The sequence below is a fragment of the Catharus ustulatus genome, chromosome Z (assembly GCF_009819885.2).
Source record: "Catharus ustulatus isolate bCatUst1 chromosome Z, bCatUst1.pri.v2, whole genome shotgun sequence".
In the NCBI taxonomy this organism is placed as follows: Eukaryota; Metazoa; Chordata; class Aves; order Passeriformes; family Turdidae; genus Catharus; species Catharus ustulatus.
The window spans coordinates 40,065,674-40,091,103 of NC_046262.2; the positions used below are offsets into that span (position 1 = coordinate 40,065,674).

The window sequence follows — 25,430 nt, forward strand, 5'->3', positions numbered from 1 at the left end:
ACAAAGAGAGCGGCCCGCTCCCGCTGCGGCGCCGGCCGGGCACGGAGAGAGCGGCCCGCTCCCACCGCGGCCCCGACCGGGCACAAAGAGAGCGGCCCGCTCCCGCCGCGGCGCCGGCCGGGCACGGAGAGAGCGGCCCGCTCCCACCGCGACCCTGACCGGGCACAAAGAGAGCGGCCCGCTCCCACCGCGGCCCCGGCCGGGCACGGAGAGAGCGGCCCGCTCCCGCCGCGGCCCCGGCCGGGCACGGAGCACGCCCCGCTCCCGCGGCGCCGGCCTGGTCCCAGCGCGGCGGCGGCGGGCGAGCACGGAGTGCCCCCTGCTCCCGGCGCCGCGGCGGAGAGCAGGGGCGGAGCCCCTCGCCTCTTCCCCGAGCTGTGGGGATGTCAGCATAGAGCCCCCTGCCTCTCCCCCGCCTGAAGTAGGGAACTCCTCTGATGGCCTCTCAGACTGGGGGACGCTTTCTGTCAGATTTTATTGATGTTCTTAAAGGGCGCACAGGATGTAGTGTGTACATATGATTTGGCTTTTTCCCCCTTTCTCAAAACTGAAAAGATGTGCTGCATTTTGAGAAACGCAACCATACACTATTGACCTGGGAACCAGAAAGCAGCCAGGACTTTTTCTCAGACTACTTGAGCCTTGTTCTCAGGCTCTTCAAGGACTGAAACCCAAAACCAAGATTATAACACCTGCAGTGTACGTGACTCTAGTTATGGAGTGTGTTTCTAAAGGGGTGTCTTCTGCTCTGTCCAATGAACTTTCTTTAAATTGTTTTTCACAATGTATACTATTTAAATCCATGACTTCCTTAAATAAATGCTCTTTCTTGCTCATGTAAGAAAGTTGCCATGTTACTGTTTCTTTTCACCGCTGGGAACCACATACAGTAACAATACACTTTTAATTAGTTTCATTATAACTTATTTTATAGTTTGAAAGAGGTGATTTTAAAAAGAAATTTGGCAGTACTAGTTTTTTTAACGTAGTTAGGAAAGTCTGATTAATTCCTGTTAATTAATTAATTCCTTGTCTGGTCCTCTTTAAGAATCATCTTCCTGTGTCATCAATATCTCAGCAAAGTAAGCTAGGCTTGAGGAAGACCAAAAACATTTGGGTCTGTGACAGGAGAGAATGTGGATTTCATTCTGAAAAGGTGGGTTGGTCTGCAGCAAATGTGCTTGACACCCACAAAAGGCTTCCTTCCTCCCCACCTTATGTCCTCACCAGCTGTCCTGACTCCCTGTCTGTTGCGGTTCACGTGCCCATGTGTGGGCAGAGCTTCACTTACAGCCTGCTTGCTCTTTCTGCAAAGATATGCTAAGGGTGGAGCAGCCTTTTCTCAAGAGTGTGAGGAGGCATCCCACAGCTCAGATGGTTTGAACATTAATCATTGAGTAGAAGGCCAGGTCCTTAGGTGCATGAGGCTGTGTTGAGGATGTGGGCGTTGTCTACATTTCTCCTTGTTGACTGAAGCTATACAAAAGCCAGCCTGCCATGATCTCCTTGCCTGATCCCTTTTGCTTTGAACAAGCCATAGTAATTCTTCAGAGCATGCTCTGCCAGTATCATGCCAGCATGGAGTATGTTGAAGTTCCTCACTGTGACTAATGCTAAAAGACAGGAGCTGGAAGCTTTCAAATGTGTTTTTGAATCCCTGTGTTACCAGTTTATATGCTATGAAGTGATCAGGTTGATAAATTGCACGACTCCCGCGTGAGACACTCAGAAAAATTGAAAAGTGTGCTCTTCATATGTTTTGTCCATAAACTATCACAAAACTGAAGTTTTCTTCTGTGCATGTATCTACATGGACAAATACTGCATTGTCAATCATCAATACACATTAGTGATGGTAAGTTTTCATAGGAAACTAGCAGTCACTCATCTGGCATGGATTGACTTGGTTGTATTTTAGTAGGCCACTTTGGTCAGTCCTTCTGCTTAAATGTCAGTAGATGCTTATTTTGTTTCCAAATAATGACCTTTATGACAAGAAGAAAAAGAATAAGAGGGTGATTGAAACCATAATATCTATTCAAGATTCACTGAATTCTGTTTTTTTGAGTTAGCTCTGTCTCAACTTTTCATTTTTGTGCATACTAGGTTTCTACACGTAGATGCGCAAAGCAGAGACTGCTGGATGTTTCTGTGAAGCAGCGATTCCAAAAGAGTGAAAGCAGATTTTTTTAGTACAAACCATATTTTGCCTTTTATCGCTCAATTAGGCATTTTAATATTGGGCCAATTTCAAATCTCTGAGTCTGTAGCAATGGTTCAGTCTTTAGGCAAGCTCACTGCAGGCATGTGATGCCCATGTCCACAGTAGTCTGCAGTTCGTCAAGTGGGGTGAAAGACTGAAGGATTGAAGAGTTCAGACTCAGCTGAAATTAGCAGAAGTTTTTACAAATGTGGCATGCATACAATTATTGTTCTGGTAATGAAGCCACTGAATTACTGTTAGCAACTCTGGTATTTTAAATTATTTTTGGTTTTTTTAAGTTTACTTTTGAATTCAGGATTTAAACTTGAGGACCTGAGTAAAACACATCTGCTGTGATGGAGAAGTACTATATGCTTTGAGTGAAGCCCTTTTCTTTTAGTTCCATGCTGTATTTATCTTCAGTGATTCCTTGTTTTATAAGCTAGAATGAAACTAGAATGCAATACTCCATATAACAAAAAGCCAACTGTACACTTGGAATAGATCTATGCTAGTGTAAAATAAATGCCACTATGTATATTTTCTCTAGTGAAAATCTGAACTGGTATAAACTTCATGTAAACTGAAGAATGTAATGGTGCTGTACTGAGATAAAGTGATAAAGAACTGGTGCTCTACAACAGTTCATGGAAAAGCTCAATAGTTTTGTGATTGTTCTAGTTCACCTACATAAATGTTTGTATTACAGTGGCATGACACATAGTCTGTTTTAAAAGATACTGAAAGTGTAATTTAGTGCCCAATTACATTAGCTATTGTTTTAATTTTAAGAGAAATTCAGCTGCATGAATAGAAAAGCAACTGAGCCTCTCCAGTAGCTCACTACAGGGTCAGTATTCGTGCCTTTCAAATTACAGTGAGTTAGGTATAAGGAATGTAAATTATTGTCCTGAGACACTGCACAGTAGGTATTGATACAATGGCTGCACCCAGCAGTATCTGTGCAGCAATACCACTTCATTTAGTGATCTCAGAAAGATAAATTTAGAGAGATTAGTGAAGGATAACAAAGGGTGGGTTTGTCCAGCCACATTACTATAGCATGGCTGGAGGAATAGGAATGCTCTGTGACTTGCATTAGTTTTCACAGTTCTTTACAGTACTTTGCTTCCACAAAAATAAAATTTGGTGTAAAGATATTTTTTAACAAGTTTTCTTCTCCTGACTGTTGAGCCAATGACTCAGAGTTCTGCCATCATGTTTATTTTGTCATGGCTGTTGTTACTTACAATGTAGGAACTTTCCTGGGTGTCGTGGAGGTTCCTCTGGACTTCACCTTTTCCAGATGAAGCAGTACAGATCTGTGGAAGCTTGGGAGGGGAAACTATGGGTTTTCTGCATCCTTAACTGGATAATGGCCCTCAGTGAAGTAGGCTGCTGTGTGTGAGATCTTGTAAGACTTCCCACTCATGAACGGAAGTTGTGTGAATGTCCTCACAAATCCTCTCTGCAAATATCTCTGTTCACTGATGGTTCCCCACTGATTGTTAACCAAGATATTTTACCCAGTTCATAGAGAATTAAATCTAAAAGGGCCTAGTTCCTCTAAAACTGTTAATGCATACTGACATATTAGTATTTTTTTTTTTTGTTTACCTGGTACAATCTCGTTCATCTACCAGTGGATAGGTCTCAGGGGTTTTGTTCACAGGGGTTTTCTGAGGTTTGGGAGTTTTTTTGTCTTTTTAAAAACTTATTGTTAGAAAGATTTGCATTCGTTGCATAGTAATCTTGTTAATCAGGGTTACTTATTCCAATTATCTTTTTTTGAGTTGCTGAATACTAACTTCCAGATAATTTTCCATGTTGCTTATTCCTCTCTTTTTCAGGCAGGGTGGGATTGCATGCACGATACTCAATGTCAAGGCATGATCTTACAGCCCCTGCTGCCTGTATTCAGGCTAGGCCAAATTCTTTAGCCTAAGATCCTGTAAGGTATAGAAATGTGAATAGCTGGTAATTTGTGCTTCAGTTGACTTAAGAAGTTACCTTAAGAAGGTGCCATACACTTTCTACTAAAGTCCGAGCCCTGGGCTATCATCACACTTCCCTAACATGGCTACCAAGGAAGAGTTTAGATATGAAAATGGAGTCCTCTACCACTATGCTGCTTTGAATGGCAATGTAGGTCACTTACACTGAGGCTTTTATCTAAATGTTATTCTTTCTTACCCTTTACCCTTTTCCTTAGTTATAATTTCCTACAATGGTATATTTGGTTCAAGGGCATTCTCTTTTCAGAGAAGAGGAAGAAAACTGATCAGCTTCCAGGAAATTCCTTTGGTAACTGCAGGGGCTGGGCTTGTGATATTGTGGTATTAATAATAGCTCCTCAGAGATTTTATGGATGCTGCTTTTCACCTTCTGAAGGAATCAAGATTATTTTAGTCTTGTTTCCTATAACATATGCTCACAAAAAGCTAATTTCAGTGTATATGTGTTTACCCCCGTACGTTTTCTCTTGTAACCTCGTTTTTTTTAATCAGGTGTGGGAGAAAGACAGATGTCAAACAACCAGTAAGCCAGATAGAGGAAGGAGAGTTACATTGAAATAGAGCTTGTGATTTGTTAGATACAGGGGATCTCTCTCTGTAAAAAGAAGCTGAAAGATCCTGAATAAATGTTGACAATCAACCATATTGAGGGGAAACACGGTCTTCATGGATTCTTATTCTTCTAGGAACAGCAGAGTTTGGCTGCATGATAATTCACTGTGATGGACCAAAGCTCTTGTATGTGTGACCTTGTGTCATTCTCTGACAGTAGCGTCAAAGGGACAAGTGGGTTGTTGGGTGTAACTCATAAGCAGAAAACAGGATGTGTAAATCAGTTTCTCCTCTTGATGCTAATGAACGGAATGCCTTTAGGCAAACTAATTCCCCTTAGGTTTTCTACAAATGACTCAACATAAACAGTGTGCTCATTTCCAGTGAATGGGTTGGCTGGCCATACATTAGCTGGTTTTATATTCCAGCATTGCAGATCTATCCATTCTTTTTCAGGAATTATTTACATGAGCATAAAAATAAAGAACTTTTTTCAAAGAGGAGTATTGGACTTCACTCAAAATTCTTGGTGTTATAACCATGGATTGTATTGCACTGCAGTTACTGCATACCCAACCATATAAGCGGGACGTACAGTTGTATTTGTTGTGATGTTAGCCACTCGGAGCTCTTGTTTCACTGAAGTGTGGCTTGAACAAGACTTCCGTATGTTTCTTTTTCACACTTTCCAATAGGATAACATAATTGATCAGGCAAAACTGTGTATGATAGGACAAATTCTGTTGAGTTTTTTAGATTACAGTAATTTCACGACTATAAGGCACACCAGATTATAAGGTGCACTTCCGGGTGTCGACAAATTTCCAAACTTTGTCCATATATAAGGCGCACCAGACTATAAGGCGCTTCTTTTTTTTTTTTCAGCGAGGATCCACTGCCTACTCATCCCATGTGGCTGCCGGCCACGGCCCCGCCGGTTCCCCCCACAGCTCTCACGGCTTGCGCTTCCGGGTTGGCAAGTTTCTGAACTTTGTCCACATATAAGGCACACCAGATTATAAGGCACACTTCCGGGTTTCCATCAAAATTTTAGTCAAAAGGGTGTGCCTTATAGTGGTGAAATTACTGTAATTAAGCTCTAGAGCTAACTGTTGAAATATCTTGTGAGGGGATTGAAGAGAATACAGAATCTGCTAGTATATATTTCCTAGTTGCTATTTGTGAATAAAAGTCTTAAGGAAAGTTGTATCAGAGGTGTGCAGGCTGTTCTTTCAACATTCTGAAAAAGACTTTGTTTTGTCTTTTGTTTTCCTCAAAGTTAACTTCCACTGATTGTGCTATATTTGTTAACACAAAGTTAATGATGAGCTCCACTCAGGTTGTCCAGTCATTTTAGTAGTCACGCTTGCTGTCTCCAAAGCTGGACTAAGACTCCTGAGCCAATTTCAAAAGATGCTGCTTGGCCTCTCTCACAGAGTGCATGTGTATAATACTATTAACTAGACAGAAGTATTTTCAGTCTGCCTTACAGACCAATTTAAAATAACTTGTTTAGGTACAGTACTTCTCTCATAGTCTGGTAGTTGACAGTAGCCAAATATGCTGTGTGCGCATCATTAGTTAAGTTGAATTATACTTTGGCAATGAAGAACCAATTTTTTTTAACTTGCCTAAAAGTAAACAGAAATAATTTATTTTTCAATTTATTCTTGATTCACCTAGTTTGCTGATGTATAGCTAAAAATGCTGTGGCAAGTGTGTATTTTACTGAATTTCTTCTTTGGCAGAAGCCTGATTGGACAGGAATGTTTCTATATTAATCTTATTAAATTTTACCAGTCTCTCTTTCCCTGCCATGAATTTTAGCATGTGGTGAAAAAGAGGAAGAGGCAGAGTCAAGACAATATTCTTAGAGACTTTGGGTAAAACAACTGACATCCCATCATAGCAGCAATGTAGAAACCTTGCATTGTCTGTGTGGACAGAGCAAGTTGTGACAATCTCTCTTGTTCCACCTGAAAATACAGTGGCCTGTGAAAACAGCTTCTGTTGGATTTTGTGCACAGCCTTAAAGGACAGAAAAATCTGCATTCTCATGGTTGATAATTGCATTGACTCTGTTCCAAGATTTTTCCGGTGCTGATTCCCACCTTTCTCTGGCATCTTACAGATAAGGAAGAAAACACTGTTTTGCTCTTAAGTATTTTACCACAAGGTACATATATGCATACGGTTGGTATGTATCTACATGCATCATAACTTTGAAGGTTTTTACATTCAAGAGACCCATCTCTTGCCATGGATGTTGCAGCTGTCAGCACGAGTAGATCAGTGGCCATTAAAGTAAGCTGAACTTATTCTGTTACCTGTCCCCTGGGTAATTTTTCGTGGTGTTTTCTATGTTAAACTTTCAGAGCTTAGCAACTTTTCCTTCATGAATATGAATCGTCCTTCCAAGTTTCCTTACAGAACATGGAGAAATAAGTTATTTGATTAGCCAGCTCTCACTGTGGTTCCACGATATGAACCAATAAACTCTCTAGAACAAGGGAGAAAGAGGATCAGAAAGGAGGTGTCGCATCTCTTCTCCAATCCTTTCATTCTCTAAGGATCTGGTAGGCACTGGAAATGTAACGAAGACTTGAGGTTTGCAGTCATGATCTGTCCTTTTGTTTGTTTCTGCTGTCCCTTTTCTTTTGTTCTCTTTCTTACCTGTTTTCTCTGTTTGTCACTCTGTCCTTATATTCTCCCTTGTAATATGCAATAGGATTTGAAGAATGGCTGCTTTAAATTAGTCCTTGCATTCATCACAGAAGCACCCTGTAGTGATGTCAGCTGGCAGATTTTGAGTGCAGAATGCTTTATTGATTTGCAGACCAAGAAAATGTGTAATCATGGTGGTCCCAAAACCTGTGTTTTTATCTTGGTAAGAAATGTTGGGCCCTTCCCCCTGGCTGGAACCACTTCCAATGGGATGCAGTAATTTTATCAGTCACACAGTGGGCATCAATGGGCCATTAGCAGAAAATGACTCGCTGGAGGAGGGATGGGTTGTGAAAAGATAAAGAACAATGCCCTGCCTGGTTTCAATGGATGGCCCATTAGCAGAATGTCTCCCATGGAGATAAGGATCACTGCCCCCACCCTCAAGAGATGGTGATAGAATAGATACCTTTTATCACACTCTGTAGTGTAACCCAAGACTGTTGCCGACACCAGGACATGCGGCTTATAATTGTGAAATTACTGTACTCAATTCCTGTTGTATGTGTTCAAGTGATTGTCTGAAGATTAGTTGGTTTTCTGGTGGGGATTTTGAGAAAAGCCTGAACTATGTAGTGGAGAGAGCCATTGGGTAGAGGCAAAGTAACAAGCAACTTTTAATATCCAATTTTACAGCACCAAATAAGTTTGTGATTTTAGAAGTGAGACGGTGCCAATGTATTTGCTATTGGGAAGTATATGCCTTTCCTCACTTAGGTTTGCAATGCACATTTTAGAATTTGTATTGGTCAGATGTGAAGACTCTGTCTTGTGTGAACTGGTTTTGAATTCACAATGAAACTATTTCAAAATATAAGCTTTAGGATAGGAGATGTGTTAATATAGCCTTTTCTTAATTTTTGAAAAGTTTCAACAGCAAAGAAGGAAATTTTACCGTCCCTATTAAGACATTTCACAGCATACTCTTGTGCAATGCACTTATTTCACTACACCTATTTCACTAAATATGTTGGTTTTGGATTGATGCCAGATTTATAGCTGGTATACTGCAAACATACACTGGGAAACATGGCTCAGCCTGACAGCAGTAGCAGTGGTGTCAGTGTTTTCTTTTGTATTCAGGTGATCCAAAGTTTTTCACATACTAAGAATCAGTTCTTAAGTCTTCAGTTGGTGGGAGCTGAAGGCAATGTACAGCTGAGCCTGTAGAGTAGCTCAATACTCTATACGCAGTCATAAAATTTTCCATTGTAAAATAGTGGTTTCCTAAGAAGGAAGAAAAGGCATAAAATACAGATATCCACTTATTTATTTATAGACCTTGTTTTAAAAAATATCTGCTGTATCCATTTTCCAAGTAACATTGATTTCAGCCTTGGAGTGATTTGGGGTTAGGTGGAAATAAAATACAACCCTGAACATTTTAATACATGAGTACTTCCAAGAAGACAAGTAGGTGTTTAAATATACTCAATGTTCACACCATCTCTTAAGCTCAGGCATTTACTTTCTTGAAATAAAGTGTGTTGCTTAGTAGTTACATGGCCTTGTCATTATCCCTTTATCCCTCCTGTGAAGAATAGTCATTGTTAATTTTAGTTCCTTTCATGATTCTTTGGATTCCCTGGCAGCTTCTTTGGCATCTAATCTAACTGTTTGTTTCATATAAATGTCCAGAATATGCCTAAAAAGTCTGTTTGTGCTGTAGTCTGGACATTAACTGATGTGTTTAGACAACAGCAATTCTTTGTTTTACCCTAAAGCAGTGTTTCAGTCTAAAACTTCGTAGTCTAGTTGCAAGATGTCAGGGACCTTGATGTTCAGCAGAAAAAAATTCAGACTTCTGTTCAACTGCAATCAACAGCCAGCAATCTCTTTGGTAGAACTTGGCACTTGTATAGCAGAATGGCATTGCTGTGGCACATGTGAAATCTGTGTCAGCTTATGTCCATCCTGCAAGTTGGGACGTAAATAAAACTGTATGTAATTTGTACTGTGGGAGGGATTTACGTTACCCTTCAAAGTATGGTGCTACTGTGCTCAAGAATAGTTAGCATAAGTTTTGAGTAGTAAGACTTAAGAGCAGAAAGCTCAGGAAAATGTCAAAACTTCTGCTGAATACTTTGGTTTGGGGCTTTGATTTTAGAGAGAGCTTACTGGGGTGGGTGAGTAGGGGAATTAAAATTAGTGGAAAAACTCAGGAAAAAATTATGCTTAATTCTGGTGGCTCAGGATAGGATGAGGCAACTGCTTTCTTGTGGCCTCAGTGAATGTCTGAACTGAAGTGAAGCAGTGATGTTCTCAGGATCAGTGTCCAGGGGTCAGCATCTGGCTACACTACTGGGGTGTGTTCTCCTAAGAGGTGTGTGATGCAACCTCAGCATCTCCCAGGCAGAATACTTGGTAGACTCTGTTTCCTTTGTGCTTGGGTGAGGGTTAATGGCAGCAGCATTGCATAAATCCCCATTTTCCCTGTTTGTGTTCTTAGCTGGTTTCACTAAGGCAAGGGAAACCAGAAGGAAACACTACATTTAAGTTAAATTCTGGGAGAAGGGCTTTGTCCTCTTAACAGAAAATGTACCAAGACAGTAGTAACTTAAAAAAAAAAAAATTTAAAAAAATTAAAGAAAAAAAAATATGCAGCAAACCATGCAACTGTTTTAACTAGCTGTAATAGTGCACTTTTTGGATTAATGGCAGAGGACTTTGGTCGTAGGATCTGTGCTGAAGCAGTGAGTTAGTATGATCAAAGGATGTTCAACTGGGCAATTTAATTTACTCTTTTTAGATGTATGCTTTCTGCCATGACAAAAAATAACAGATCTTCTGTGACGCTGGAGTCAGTGAGTAGTGATGGCATCTGGAAATGCATCTTAGTTGTAGATAAATGATCTGTGACCTTTTTTCATGTGATAATATTGTAGGAAGGTAAAAGGGGAAAAAAAAAGTAGCTTTGTCACTGATCACTTCGCAAGTGCGGTCCTAGAATTTTAAAAAATGTGTGACGTTTTTATGGTTTAGTTGTTCATGTGAGATAACCACTGTGTTTTAATGGCTTGTGTTCTTTGCCCCACAGGCTGAACAGCACAGTATTAATGCTTTATTCTATGGCTTTTTCTTTCCCCATGTGTAACTTGTTATGGTTTGGCTAGTGTGTATTATTTCAAACTTCTTTTTGCATAGAGAATGTCTGTAAAAGAGAGGGTGGAAAATGTTCTTTGAATACCAATCTGTTAGAATTTAAGCACTGGAAGACAGTCCTGTCCAGAGCTTAACTGTTAAGCAGTGTTGCATAGTTTCAGCTCTGTTCTGATGTCAGAGTGTGAAGATCCATTCCTGAATTATTTCTTTGTTCCTTTCTATGTTACTGACACAAAATGCAGTTTTATGCCAATGACCCTAGTATCAGCAAAGACTTTGGGAAATAACTTCCATTTTATTCCATACTTTAGAGTTCTTCTTGCTACAAATGTAGGATCCCCCTCAGTATGGTTTTGATCTCCTTGCCCTCTGTCAAAAACCAAAAACCCCCAACCAACAACACCACCACCACAAGAAAAAAAGAAAGGTGGGGGTTTTTTTATTTTTTTTTTCAGTGTTGCTTGGGCTGACAGAAAACACCAGGGTCTTCCAAGTCTCTTGGGCTCTCTCTTTATAATGGAAGGATTATTTTTTTTTACTTCTGAATATGGTCATGCTGGACCCTGAGGACAGAAGCCTAACTTGTTCTCTGCTGTCTTCAGTTGACACTCTGAAATATTTAATTATTGCTATCCGAGTGATAAGGTAGTGACAGGTAAATAGAACTTCCGTAAAATTATTTTCTGCTTGAGAAAAGGTGTTTGATTTTGATGATGTGTGGGGTGTTGCATCTGAAATTCTACTCCATGAAAAAAGTGGTGGCCCAAGACAGTTGGCATTGGAGCCTTTTGTATCTGCAGTGGTTAGTGGATTCCAGGTTGACACTGGAAATTGTATCTCTTTGTGTTCTTGAATGTGCTTTGTTGTATGAGTTTTATGGACACTTGACTGCATTATGTGTCAAAACTTACAGTTTTTTAAATGAAATACAGTGCTAAGATTATGCACTGTCATTGACTGACTTGTTTCTTGTTGATTTTGTTGCTGTGTCCATTTGGAGTGGGATGAGAGGAGAGTATGGTTTGCTCTGTGTGTGAAATTTCTTTTTCTGTTTCAAAAATTGCTATAAGCTTAGAACTTGATGATTTTGGTGCTGTCTTACTTAAGTCATCATGTCTATGCAGTCTTTTGCTGTAAAGTTGTCAGGAGTGGCCTTCAACTTTCCTAGATCATTGAGTATGATAACTTTGAATACAGTAATTTTTTTCTAGAAACAAAGAGTTTTGTTTGTCAGCTTTCAAAATACATCTTTACTGCTTTGGGAAGATGTGAATACTTTTAAATAATTTCAAATTCACTTGTGTTTTCCCTAAACTCTTAATCCTTTAGATACATAGGGAATCACAAATGAAAACAAAATTGCTGCTGTATTTCACTCTCATTAGAAGAAACTCATTTTCATGCAGCTGTTACGGGGGACAGAAGCTCCATTGTGTCCTGCAGCTATTTCAGGAAGGCAAAGAGACAACATTTATAGTAGATACTTTGGAGGAGTTGGGCCTTGTGCCCACCCAGAACTTAAAGAGCTTTATGGTTCACTGGTTGCTTGGTTGTCACTGAGAGATGGCAACGTAACTGGGAGGTGCAACTGTGCATTTGTGTTGGCCTCATGGTAAGGAAAGTTGCCCCATCACAAGATGTCTGCAGCATCAAGTGAACATTACTATTCTTTTAGGCATATTTAGGCTGGTCAGTATGAAAATATAAGTAACCTCTTCATTATTTTTTGTCAAAGTGACAGTTGCAGTGGGCCATGTTGCAATGCTTTTTTACTGCTGATTCAAACAAATAGTAGTTGCTATTAGCAACTGAATGGCCAAACTGGATTTAGTCAGTATTATAAAGTTTCCATAGCTTCAAAGTTTTACTGGCAGTCTTAGTAGCTCATAGTATTTCTTTTCCTCTCTTCCCACCCTGTAAACATGAAGCCAAATTTATTCCTGGCTACTTTCAAGGGGTATTAAAAGTTACATTTCCAGTTTGCAGCCAGGGTTTATTTAAGGAAAAGGACAGGCAAATTTGCCTTCAGAGGACTTGCATAAAATCTCCTTGTTTCTCGTTTTTTCTTTCAAGCTTCTCCCTAAGTCTTTGAGCACCATGACAAGAAGTCAACCTGGAAATAAATCAAGCAATGGAAAAGCATTACTGAATATTTAAAAATATCTTATTTAGCTCCTGGCTTGCTTGTATTTTTAAACTTATTTTTTTAAAGTCTTGCAGCATAGTCATCACATAAAATATAAAGGTTGCAGCCTCTTCAGACTTTGAGGTGTGGACATTCTTGAAAGAGTTTTTCTCAGTCATTATGAGACTGTTGAGCTGATGAGCAGACTTCTCATTCAGAGATTGAAACAAGTATCATGTTTCAATATTGTATGTGTTTAATTAAAAGTAACTAATACTTCACAGAATATTCTTACTGTGTTACAAAATAAGAGAGCACTGTGGTTGTACTTTTCAGATTCCAGGTTAAAACTGTTAGGTACCTGTTTCAGGTTTGTGGTTTTTCCCTCAGCCTAAAATCCATGTAGAAAGTAATATTTCTGTGCTTTTGGCTACTGTTGACCATATTTGGATGTATCAATGCATTTCTGAATCTACAATTCCTTAAATAATGGTGTTTACTAAATGTGGGGTGTTCTGAGGGCATAGTTGTGTAATGTAGCACAAATGATTTATGTTTGACAGATATAAAATTATAAGACAAGGAGTAAAGAGGGGATAATTAGGTTAGATAGTAGGAAGAAATTCTTTGCTGTGAGGGTGGTGTGAGACACGGAGCAGGTTGCCCAGGAAGGATGGATGCCCCAACCTGGCAGTGTTTAAGGCCAGGCTGGATGGAGCTCTGAGCAGCCCTGGTCTAGTGAGAGGTGTCCCTGCTTATTGGACAAGGCTCTGAGGACTAGATGATCTTTAAGGTCCATTCCAACCCCTTAACTTCAGATGAATCTATGGTTTGATTGAACTTACAAATGTAGCTTGTGTTTGGTTGTCTTTACACAGATATAATACAGTGTCATATAGAACCATGTGGCACGAAGGGACTGTAGAGAGGAATGGCCACATCTAAAGAACCTGCTCTGATTTTGTGTTCTGTGCAATCATTGCTCACATACACAACTTGGAAATAACAGGAAGGGCAGCTGAGCCTGAGCTAACAGAAAACAGGGACTTGGTTTCACATATTCTGGAGTGGTTTGGTTGCTAAATTAGTACCTACTTATCTGGCTGCTGACTCATACAAGAATTGAAGTCATCCAAAAAGAGATGCTTTTGAGCCTAATTTCAGCAAGTTAATGTGGCCTAACTGTGCTAATTGTGCTTTCTATTTCTGCTGAATATGCTGCTGCAACAAAAGGGAGCTAGAATGCAGTAGTCAGTGGGCTACAGTACCAAGGTTGGAGTTAAAACACTGTTAAAACTAAGTAAGATTTGTGATACTTTGAAAAATCATAGTCACCAAATGGTTTGTGTTGGAAGAAACCTTTAAATATCATCTAGTACACTCTTCTGCCATGGACAGGGATATATATCTTCAACTTGATAAAGAGTGTCTGTGCTTCCTACACTTCATCTATTTGCTATAAACTTGTGTCTTAGTGGGTTCAGTGAGTACTGATTACTGATTTGTTAAGCCACACAAACGTCAGATCAAACCAAGCCACAGCAGAGAGGTTTTAATTTCCACTAGGATCCAGATTTAGTTTTAAATTTAGAATTATGGCTGAGGCTTTGCCTGAACTGTTAATATTGTGCACCAGATTATGCTTTTTGGAGGAAGATCCCTGGTAGGCAGGTTGTGCATGGCTGTGCCAGCTCTCCTCTAAACAGGCTCCCAAGAGCAGAAACGCATCCTTCTCTTTGCCAGAATAATGCAGTGCGAAAAAAGGATCTGACTGTTTCCATTGTGCAGAATGTTTCTGTGGCTCCTTGATGTCTTGAAAATAAAATAGTTTTACGGTGACATAAAGCAACATGATAGTAATTTCCTTTGAGCAGATACTGGAATTATTGTGGTTTATTTTTCTGAGAAGGAAACTTCTGTTAACTTCAGGTGTTACAGAGCCTGACACAACTTTGACACGGACAGAAAGCCATGACTGTGGAAGCAGTAGGCTGTCTTTATAGGCACAGCCTGTAAAGTTGTCCTTGTGGGGCCACTTTTTTACAGTTCCTTTGATTGTGTCTGTGTTTTGATCTGGCCACAAAAACTGCATTTACAGTCATGGCCACATGAATGATCTGAAAGATGATGTGATTGTCATGGGATTAAATTACTCATTGAGATTTGCAGTGAATGAGTTCTGGATCTCTTGCTTGCAAATAAAGTTATTTCTCAGAAAATACAGTTAAAAGCATACAGGATACAACATTTTTACCTAGCTGCACAAATTTGCCTAGCTGTGTTAACTGTAAATCAGGAATTCTTTGGGATCACACGTGGAATTGCTATAGCATGCCTCTGTAAAAACACAGCATCCGGTTCTGTTTTGTTGAACATGTTTTTGTGTTAGTAATATTACCTACACCAAGACAATGTTCTTTTTCCATGATAAAAGGAAAAATGTACTATTTCCAGGAAGGCAGGTTAAAAAGATACCTGGATATCTTGATTACTGTGTAATAAGCAGATGAAGTAATTTTATTTCTTGCCACTTGCAAGTATTTTCCATGAATTAATATATTCTCTGAATTTTCAGACATTAGGTAATAGTATCTTTTCCTGTTTGTTTTGGGGCCTAAAGTGTAATTTACAGGGAGATGCCAGTTTCTACTGAAACTTTAATTTTTTATTTCTAGGAGTGCAACCAGCTTTGTCTTACAGCATTTCCTAAGCTGTGTGTTACATTTTTGTTTTAAAGAGAAAGCTGTGAAGAACATGAGAGCAGGGAGTGGGGTCAGGAGTGTGTGTGTGTGTGGTGGTCTTGCTTGCCATCCATAGATAGCAATTTCTGAGTTTAAATGAAACACCGGCTAGGAAAGCTTTGATGTATCAGCTGCAAACAGCAAGCAGTTCAACTAAAGATGATGGTTATGATGAGGGTACTTGAGCATCCCCATGGCTGTTTTTCTCAAAGTGATAGAAACATCTAGTTGTTTTTTCTTGAAAAGAGAGTACTGACATTGCACTAACCATGGCGTGAATTTTTGAGTAAGGAGGAAGCATCTCTTTGTGTCCTGCTAAGTAGACTATTCCTTTGCATGTAATCTTGTGGTACCTGCTCTAGTGTATAGCAGGAGTGGCATGCAAAAAGGGACAGACTTGACCCTCTGAGTTATTAATCTTATTAGACACCCCTTAATCAGTGATTTTGACTATCTTAATTAATTGTTTAAATTTGTATGTCAGTCTTTACCTTCCATTTTAAAATTAAAAGTAGTCGTGGACTGAAAGTAGATAGAATCATAATGGCAATAACCATATATTAGTTATTAGTGTATTTTTTGTTGCTGCTAGAATTTGAAAGCAGAAAATAGCGGGAAAAATATCAGACTTCTCAGAGTTGAGGCGCATTAATGGCAGAGCCTCATCAATGTGGGGAATACACCAGATATTTTCTCACAGATGCTAATTTGACACGCATGACATTCATGAGGATCTGAATTCTTCCATTTTCCAGTCTCTAGGCAGTCTACTCAAGTCTAAAAACTGAATGTAATTGGATAATAGTGTATAAATCCCTTGTAATTCCTAAGCTAAGGCATACAGATTTTCAGCATACCCTAACTGTGTGGCAAATGTGGCTGTTGAGCTAGGAATTGTAGTTGTGAACTACTGGATACTTCATCTTTCTGTAGGAACACTGTTCAGAAACAGCTAAATTAATTTAAGGTTCCTGAGTGGAAACAAAATCCTGCACAAATCAGATTAGCAGGAGCCTGCAATGAGAGTTCCTATTGCAAATGTCTGCTGCAGATGGATGTTTATCTTAAATTGCTTCTTCAAAGAGAGATTTTTTTAAAAACTGTATTTATCTCCTTGAATAGCATCATACTGGAAAAGCTTCAGTTTGAAGGATTGTGTCCAGGGAACAGATGCATCGTTCACAGGAGTGGTGCCAGCTTCTAACACACTCAGGTGCTCTAATCCATAAGGACCACCTGCAGGGAGAGAGGATGCAATTCAGATTCCACACTCATTCAATCCCATGTCTTTCAACGTTGATAGTTGTGAGGGCAGCTTTTGCCATATGGACAGCTTTTCCAGTAGGGGCTGTACCAAGGCAACTAAGCTAACTTCACCTAGCTATCTTACTGTTGTGTTTGTTGGTTTGGTTTCGGTGGTGCCTTTCTTCAGAAAGAAGCTATAAATAGCTCTCTCCATTTGGTAAATCTGTTTTTTGCATACAAGGTCATATGCCAAAAGTAAAAAAAAAATATCCTTTTACAAAGCTGGAAGTACATAGAGTAGACACTGTGAAAATACTTACTTTAACTCAAAAGCCGAGATTCACGCAGCTCGTTTGTCTGTCTGAATTTGCTCCTAATTCCAATAAGGAATGGCACAAAAAGTGGAGAAGATCCCGTTCTGTCACTGCTGTGCAAATAAAAATATTGGAGATATGGCTATGTAAAGGTGTCAGGACTGGCCTTAAAATGTGCATTTTAGATAAAAAGGTCCAATTTTCCTCATGTGACAAATTATTATTAACAGTATTTTACATTTTGTGTTTATAGCTGAGATGTAAATTTTACGTGTTTCAAAGTTCTTGTTTTCAGTTTCCTCATGCAAATCTGGCTGTTTCCAGTTGCTGAAGTCAAGGCTTAGCATCTGTCTATTTACCTTCATGCCACAAATAATTTCTCTAAAGCATTTAGAGACATCCAAAGTCAATTTACTAGAACAAGTTTTTTTGGCAGATCTCCAGTGATCAAAACATGTGTCAGAAAATGCTTTGAAAATGCATGCTTGGTTATGTGCTGTCTTGGTTTAGATTCCATAGGAGCTCCCTGCTGGTTTCCAAAAACCTTTTGTTACAGTTGGAAAAGATAACTACTGAATTTCTTCACTTTATTGGCACATAGGTTACATAATTTTGTGCTGCTCTGCACGTATCTATTATTTTGACACCTTTTTATTCCTGTATATAAAGTTGGTTTGACCTATGCCCATATACTTGGTGTTGCCAAATAAGAATTTACATATTGTGCATATGTCATCAATAATAAAATCTGTGGACAAGGTGTTTGGGAGTGTGTGATGTGTTGACTTCAACCTCTACCAAAAGTGAGCAAGTTTTTTGCAGCATTATATTTTGTGTTGTGCTCTTTAATGTCTTCATGTTTCAGCATTGCACTGAAAGTTTAAAGTTAACCAAAGAATATAAAATGTCAAAATAAATTTAAATTATCACAGTGTGTGTATTTTAAAATGATTACTCAGAAGGTGTTGTGTGCTCCACCCTGAAATGCTTGCAGATGAGTTTCACTGAAATCTGTGGGATTTTTGTCTCAACAAGGTTTGCTGTTAAAATCGAGTTTGTTATGTCTGAAATGCTTAACGTATAAATCTAGTGCAAAGCAAGGGAGTTGCAGCTCATATTCCCTGGTTTCTAAAAACTGTGAACAAGTTTCGTTTGGATAGTCCACACAGCATAAGGAAAAATAGTCACTATTAATGTTCACAACAAAAACTTTTTTTATGTTAATTAATACTGTCAGAAATAACTTGTTACCTATTTCTAATTTCTTTTTCTTTCACTTTGTTATTACTAGATGGTTTTTCTGATGTCCTATTCAGAAGTTTTAAACTGAAGTCCATTTAGTCAGATCTGTTCTGTCAGAATTCAGTCAGAATGCCAGTATCGGTTCAGTATATTTTGTTTAAAATGCTGTATTGCTTGTTCTTAAAGTGTTTGTACAGATTTGCAATTTTCCCAGTAATAACAAAGCATTGCATGCACACCTGTCAGAAAGTTTTGCAAAATTATGTTAGCATTTTACATCAGTTCCTGCTAGTTTTCTCTGCAAAACAGTTTGTTTGCAAGTTGTGATGAAGCTGCAAATGTGCAAAAAATGCGTTTTTTAGACATCTGAACTGAGATTTCTCTTGTTACTCCGTCCGAGGTGTAATAAAACCTGTATTTAAAAATGTGCTGCATTAGCAGTTTTTCTTTGTATTTGTTGATTTTTGTGATTGGGGAAATTTGATTTATAGTTAGATTCACCGTAGTGTTTTTTCCAGAGTGGCAGTGTATCAGGAACAGCAACTAATTTTAAATACATCGACAAGCTGTCTAATGCTTAATTAAAGTGTCTGTGATGTTTACCTAATGTGTTTTCTGAAGTGTCACATTATATAATTTAATTATGAAATTATATGGGTAAGCTAATATAGCTGGAAAATTAGCATCAGCATTAATATGGAAAAATGCAGAGATTTCATTTGAGCCTGTAGTCTCCATGCTTGATTTTCTTTCTAATATTGTTTTTCTTCTTACATTTTATTGAGTAGTAAGTGCATTTCAGTGAAGAGTACTTCTACCTTTTGTAAAATGGCATTTTAGACACACCTTTGGGCATTGCTTAAATATAAGCTAAGTGTGGACTACAGAAGGTTTTTGTCTGAGAAACAGAAATATGGGGTTGTTTCACAGTAATTACCAAAATTTTACTTATGTTTATAGACACTTAATTATTTTTAAATTTTCTTTTTATTGATGTTTATGAACTAAAATATAGTAGAAAATTAATAACAACAAAATATTCTTTGACAAAATCATTCTGTAGGGGTTAGGTGGCATCATGTTCTGCCTTGAATTGTGCATTACTCTGCATTACAGCTTTGAATTGCAGCTGAATTTAGTTGTTTCAACCACAAGTAAGAAAAATTAAATTGCAGTGACTCTCAGTTTCCAGGGATGTTTGGCTGTCTCCCTTATATAAACAGCCCCGAAAGCCTTCAGACAGCACTCCATAAGCTGCACAGAGGCACGTGTGGCTCCTGCTTGCTACTGGGGAAGACCCCTTCATGGCCTCTTCATGGCTGCAGTTTTCTTTCTGAATTTTGTAGCACAAGTCTTTGTTCCTGCCCACTCCCTCTACGAATCCTGGGTTTCAGTTGAAGTATCTTCATTTTCCTTTTTTATTAAAACCTCAGCCTGATATAAAACTATGTAAGGTTCTCCTCTGGTTTGATGCCCTGCCAGATTTTGTGGTTTTACTACCCAGTTTCCTGGAGAGGGTTTTAAAAAAATTATTACTTTTTTTTCCCTATTGCTGTATGAGTAATTTAAAAACAAACAAAAACTGACTGGAGGAACTGACTGTCAGGCGGAAACAATGAGATGTCAAACATTAAGTAAACATTCCAAAAACAGAGGAAAATCCAATCGCCAAAACCAAAGGAAAACACCCCAATCAAACAACCAAATGTCTATAATATAAATAAATAAATAAGTTTTTAAAGAGAAAAGGAGAAGTATTTTAGTGTAATGGAACTCACGTTTTTCTCTTATGACTAATGTACAGTGTATTCATTAAAAGACAGACAGTATTTGATTTAAACAGTAGCAGGTATAAGTGGAAAGAGGGAGAGGCATTCAGCAAACAACTGGCTAAAAACCACCTAAAAGTATGTTTTCTCATGATTTTGAGGTCTCAATAGCCTGACTCACCAGCTTCCATTCTATCCTTTGCAATGTTACATATCCAAAATCTAGATTAAACTGATTAGTTTTGCCGTCTTGCCTCTGCAGTTTAGAGCTGTGCTGTGATACATGGTGCATGTGTGTCTCACCACAGAATTACAGGTCTACAGAGAGAACACTTACTGGTGGAACTGGAAAACTGAGCTCTAAAAAATAAACATATAAATGCCAATATTGTATACATTGAGAGGCCCTTAAATTGGTTTCCTTGCTGTGAGCAGTAAGGGTTGTCATTTGCAAGGTTGCTAAGCATAAATCAGTAATTTTCAGTGTTCAGGCCGATAAGCTCTAATTGGCTTGGCAATACAAATTTAGCCATGTAAATGCTGAAAATGCCAGTCATGAGAGTTTGGATTTTTGTCCGTCTCTTGCTGTACTACCGTACTCTGCTCTGCTCTGCCCCTCCCTCCTCTGACCCCTGCTTTATTTTTCAAGTCAGTTCAAACTGTATGGTCAAAAATCCCAAGGGGACTGAAAGAAAGGGAAAACAAGTTTTCCAGAGCAAAACAGTCCTAAACACCATATGGAACTTAGGCAGCTTTGTGAAGAAAATTGCTTTCTGTTACTATCACATGTCTTTGTTGTCACCTTCCTGTTCTTCCCCTTGAGACACGTCTCAGATGCCTGTTTTGCTCCGTGCAGATACTTCAAAACTAATCAGTATTGTAAACACTATGTTTCTATTGGGGCAAACTTTTTTTTTTACTACAAAGGGTAATACAGAAAGGCAGTATGTACTGGAAAGGCTACTTACTTATACTGGCTTTATTAATGACACAGACCTGCTGAAATACCATTGCTGCATTTGTTTCTTCCAGCAAGAATGCGTATGAGCTGGGCTTGGTGTTTTGAAATCGCAGAGACCAGAACTTGTTATTTTTTTTAAGAATGCAAATTACATATCATTCATAATTAACAGAAACTACACTTGCAATAGACTTTTTTCTTTCATTGTTTTTATTTGCATTAAAATTTTATTTACAATAAAAGCAAAATGCAGGCTTTTTTAAGATTACAAAATATGTGCTGTCCTTGGCAAACTTTGGTGTACTTAGTTTTTCAGCTATTAAAGTAAAAGGATATGTTTATTGACTATGTTTTCTGGAAATCAGTGCACTAGTACCTGATGTTAAGAGTCCTTCTGCAAATGGACACACTCATCTTGTTATGGAAAGCAAGAGGGTAACATTTCTTCTTTTGTTTTTGCCTCTTAGAAATGCAAATATGTTCAGAGGCAGATGAAAAAGTAGTTGACTTTTACATTGTTATTGCTCCTGTATTTGTAAGATTTGTCAAAACTAGTTTTGTGTTGTTTAATGCCAAAATTAAAATTTCTGATTAATGTGATTATTAGATGAGAGATAATATTTCCAGAAAAGCATTCAATAAAAACGGCTGTACTTTGCAAAGGGAGTAGGGAAGGAAAGAAGTGGAATATGATCACTGAGAGCAAGACGTAATTGCAAGGGTGGAGCATATCCAAGACTGGTTTGTGATTGGATTTAGATTAAGAAGAAGAGCTTTTGTATTTAGTATGAGAGAAGACAAATATTAGAGGCACCACAGCACAGCTGTAATCAGGTTAAAGGCCTTTGTGCTCTTGCTCACAGAGTGGAACTGAAATTGCATTTGCAGTAAGTATGCTCTCGTCTTTTGGCCTTTTTAGAGTAACAGTGCGTTTCTATCACGTGCTTTACCAATTCTTGGATTAACTCAGCTGTTACAGGTTACAGTACTCATTTTGAATATCACGGAAATTCCTTTCATGTCACCTTCTTGCCTCTATTGTCCATTTGCAATTAGAAGTTGATAAGAAGTCGGATTTGTCATTAATTACATGTTTCAGGTGTGTTTATGAAAGAAAGTCACTGTCTCTTGCAGAGTTCAATCACAATGTTAAAACTCAGTTGAGAGTGCTTTACCTGCCAGTGCCGGACTGGGCATTTACAGCACAGCTGGTATCTGTTCTGTGACTTTAGAGGTATATGAAATACAGACTTATTTAGGAAAAGGTTACGGTGGGGAAAAAAATATTTCTAATACTCTTGTGATCAGCTTGCTGTACCTGTTTGGATTTTTTTTCAAGGTAAATTTTTTTTAATGTTGAAATCTGTTCAAGATGCTTTTCCTTCTTTAAAGTGTATCTTTCTGGAATTTATACAGAGATAATTGACAAAATGAATACAGATACACTGATTCATAGCTAAGCTGATTCTGGGCTGCAGTTCACCCTCGTAACAATCGGAGGTGAAATAACCATGAAGAGAAGCATAATTCAGTGTACTCTGTGCCTGCTTTGCTTAAGCCTCTATAATGTTTCCAGTGTGGCTGGGAGGTGTTTAATTTGCAGAGGTGGTGAGTGTGCCTGTTTCCCAGCTTTCTGGGACTTACAGGTATGTGTATCCATCTGAAAGTTGGTGCTGCTGGCTTCCCAGGCTGGAGTCAGTGGTGAACAAAAACTGCAACATATTAATCGAGCTGAGATGTCTGTGGTACTAAAAAGCATTAAACTTGCAATAATAAATTGTTTATTTTAGTGTATTTTCAGGCTGGGCCAACTAATCTAGACAAATTAGTAACTTCATTAGATTCTGCTGAGAATAAGCAGTTTTTAACATAAATTGGTTAAAGTCTGTATAATACTATGTTTTGAGCTGGTTTGAAAAAGCAGTAACTGTACTATCACTGAACAATTGTGCAGTTCTGCAATTCATTTATTAAGCTCTCTAATATTGTGAGAGGCGCATTTAAGAGGGCCAAATGCATAAACAAGTAAGCAAGAGTAGGCTGCTTCTTTCTGTGGAGGTACTCAAGCATAACAAGTTAATTACACCTAAGTGCTTGCAGCACAAACTGTGATTGTTGTGGGGTATTGTTGGTGTAGGTGGTTGGTGATGATGTGGCAGGGATTTTGAGGCATATTTAGGGGATGACTTCTAAACATGGGGAAAAAAACATACAGCAAGCTGAATCTCTACTGCCTAATTTGAAAGAAAAGGAAAAAGTGCTATTGGTTTGTTTTGGTTTTTTTAAGACAGAACTGTGAAGGGTTAATTTTGCCAATGGAAAGTATTCCTTAATTATAGCTGTTTGCTCTGTTATCATAGCTTTCCTAATTTCAAAGACTTGCAACTCTCATTAGACTCGAGCTGGAATAATCAACTGTCAAGTTTTCATTTGTTAAAAATAGGTGTTCAATAATAAGAAATTAGTTTTAAATCAGTAAGGCACCTTGGAAATTTTATCTGGAAAAATAATAATGAAAGTATTTTTACAGTCTTTTATAAACTAAGAACTTTAAGGCCAAGTTTCTCGCTAGAGGGAAATTTTTATAGTGAAGTTATAAACACCTGAGAACTGCAGTTTATAATGGAAACTTAAGGTCCATTTTCGCTGCAGCGGCTCACACTTTTCTAAAATGAGACTGACTTCGCTAGCAGGAAAGTGCTGATAGAGTAGCTGCTTGCCTTTGCTTCTTGACAACAGGACCCATACTAAGCAGATATTTTGCTTGTACAGTGAAATAGGTTGCCTTTCTATATTCAAAAGCATTCGTTACTTACCTTAAATTAGGTTTAAATTATTTTTATCAAGTCATTTCTTAAATTAGTAGTGAGATTGCACTGTTTAAAACTTCTACGTGAATAACTTGGTACTGTCATTGTGCATAGCACTGCAGGTTCTTGCTAAAGCCAACGTTCGGTCAACTGTTTCCATAGTCGATAAGATTATGAATTACTGGTGAAGTACTGCACTTAGTGGTTATCCAGTATTATAAATAATACAGTAAATTCACGAATACAAGCCGCACTGAGTATAAGCCGCATCTCTGGGTGTTGGCAAATATTTCGGTTTTTGTCCATAAATAAGCCGCACCCGAATATAAGCCGCTCTGTCGTTCGCAGCGAGGACCCGCGTGCAATTAGTAACAGAACTGCGGGAGGGCGGGGTTTACTGGCTGAGCTAAGGCTGTGCGGGCTCGGCCCGCTAGGGGCTGCTGACGGGGCCAGGTGGCCCAGCCCGGTGCTGCCGCTCGGGGCCGGCCGCCGCCGCTGCCACTGGGCTCGGTCACCCCAGGTCGGCGCTGCCCCGCGGTGGCAGGCAGGGACGGAGCTTCCCCTGCTCCTACGGCAACGGCGGCGGTGGCGGACGGAGCTTTCCCGCGCCCGTGGCGCCGGCGGCGGGCAGGGACGGAGCTTTCCCGAGCCCGTGGCGCCAGCGGCGGGCGCGGACAAAGCACCCCACCTCCTCCCCGAGCCGCGGCAATGGCTGCGCGGGGCTCCCCTCGGCTCCCCGAGCCGCGACAATGGCGGTGCCCCACCCCCGTCCTCCCGGGCCGCGGCAATGGCGGCGCCGCCCCACCCCTCCTCCCCGGGCTGCGGCAATGGCGGCGCAGGGCCCCCGTCGGCTCCCCGGGCTGGGGTAATGGCAGCGCAGGGCCCCTGTCAGCTTCCCGAGCCGCGGCAATGGCGGCGCACCCCCCCCCCCCCGTCCTCCCCTGGGCTGTGGCAGAGGAGGAAAGAGAGCTCTCCCACCTCTCTCCCCGCCCCCCATGCTGCCTGCAGGGAACCAGGGCAACAGAGTAACACTGTAACAATCGCGGAATGCCGGCTTTTACGGGCAGGTGCTTGGCTCGGCGCCCTGGCTGGCACGTCTGGGGTTGTAAATGTCAGAAAATTATTCACATATTAGCCGCCCCCGACTATTAGCCGCACTTCCGGGCTGCCACCAAAATTTTTGTCATATTGCTGCGGCTTGTATTTGTGAAATTACTGTACTCTACTGCTCCACAGTTGTCTCACTGCTCCCTGGCATTATCTGCTTGATTGTTTTCACATTTATATGTAAATTCAGCGATGAATTGCTGGTTTTACTCTCCTTACTAGAAAAAATAATCCCTTGAAGCTAATGGGAGCTCTCCTTCCATAAGAAGTATGTAATGAGCCCCTAGGTCAGCACATTTTCCTGGTATCCTTCTTGGAGGTCAGAATTCCTTCTTCCCCCTCCTTTCCTGAAGAGGTGGAAGAGAAACAGTATGCAGCCTTAGAAATTAATAAGTGAATGCTGTTAGGTGCAGGATAGGCTCGCCTGCTGTCACTAGTGGTTTTGTCGAATCTACCTGTTTACAGGAAATCCTGCTGCAGCCCATCCTGGTTCTTCCAGGTCCATGTACAAGGGCTTAAG

The 25,430-nt window shown here is 39.7% G+C and overlaps 1 protein-coding gene across 13 annotated transcripts in view; it reads left to right on the plus strand.

Moving 5' to 3' along the window:
- LOC117011070 (aminopeptidase O (putative)) overlaps positions 1-25,430 on the plus strand; it is a 386,126-nt gene that overhangs the window by 150,148 nt on the left and 210,548 nt on the right. Inside the window, exon 15 of one of the 13 annotated variants that reach the window (XM_033086320.1) lies at positions 16,585-18,725. The exons of 11 other annotated variants lie outside the window; for them this stretch is intronic. In XM_033086320.1, coding sequence (XP_032942211.1) covers positions 16,585-16,611 — 27 coding nt within the window. In that variant the 3' untranslated portion in view covers positions 16,612-18,725. Of the gene's footprint in view, positions 1-5,655; positions 5,964-16,584; positions 18,726-25,430 lie in introns of those variants that run through there. One more of the 13 variants, XM_033086318.2, reaches the window with a different exon arrangement.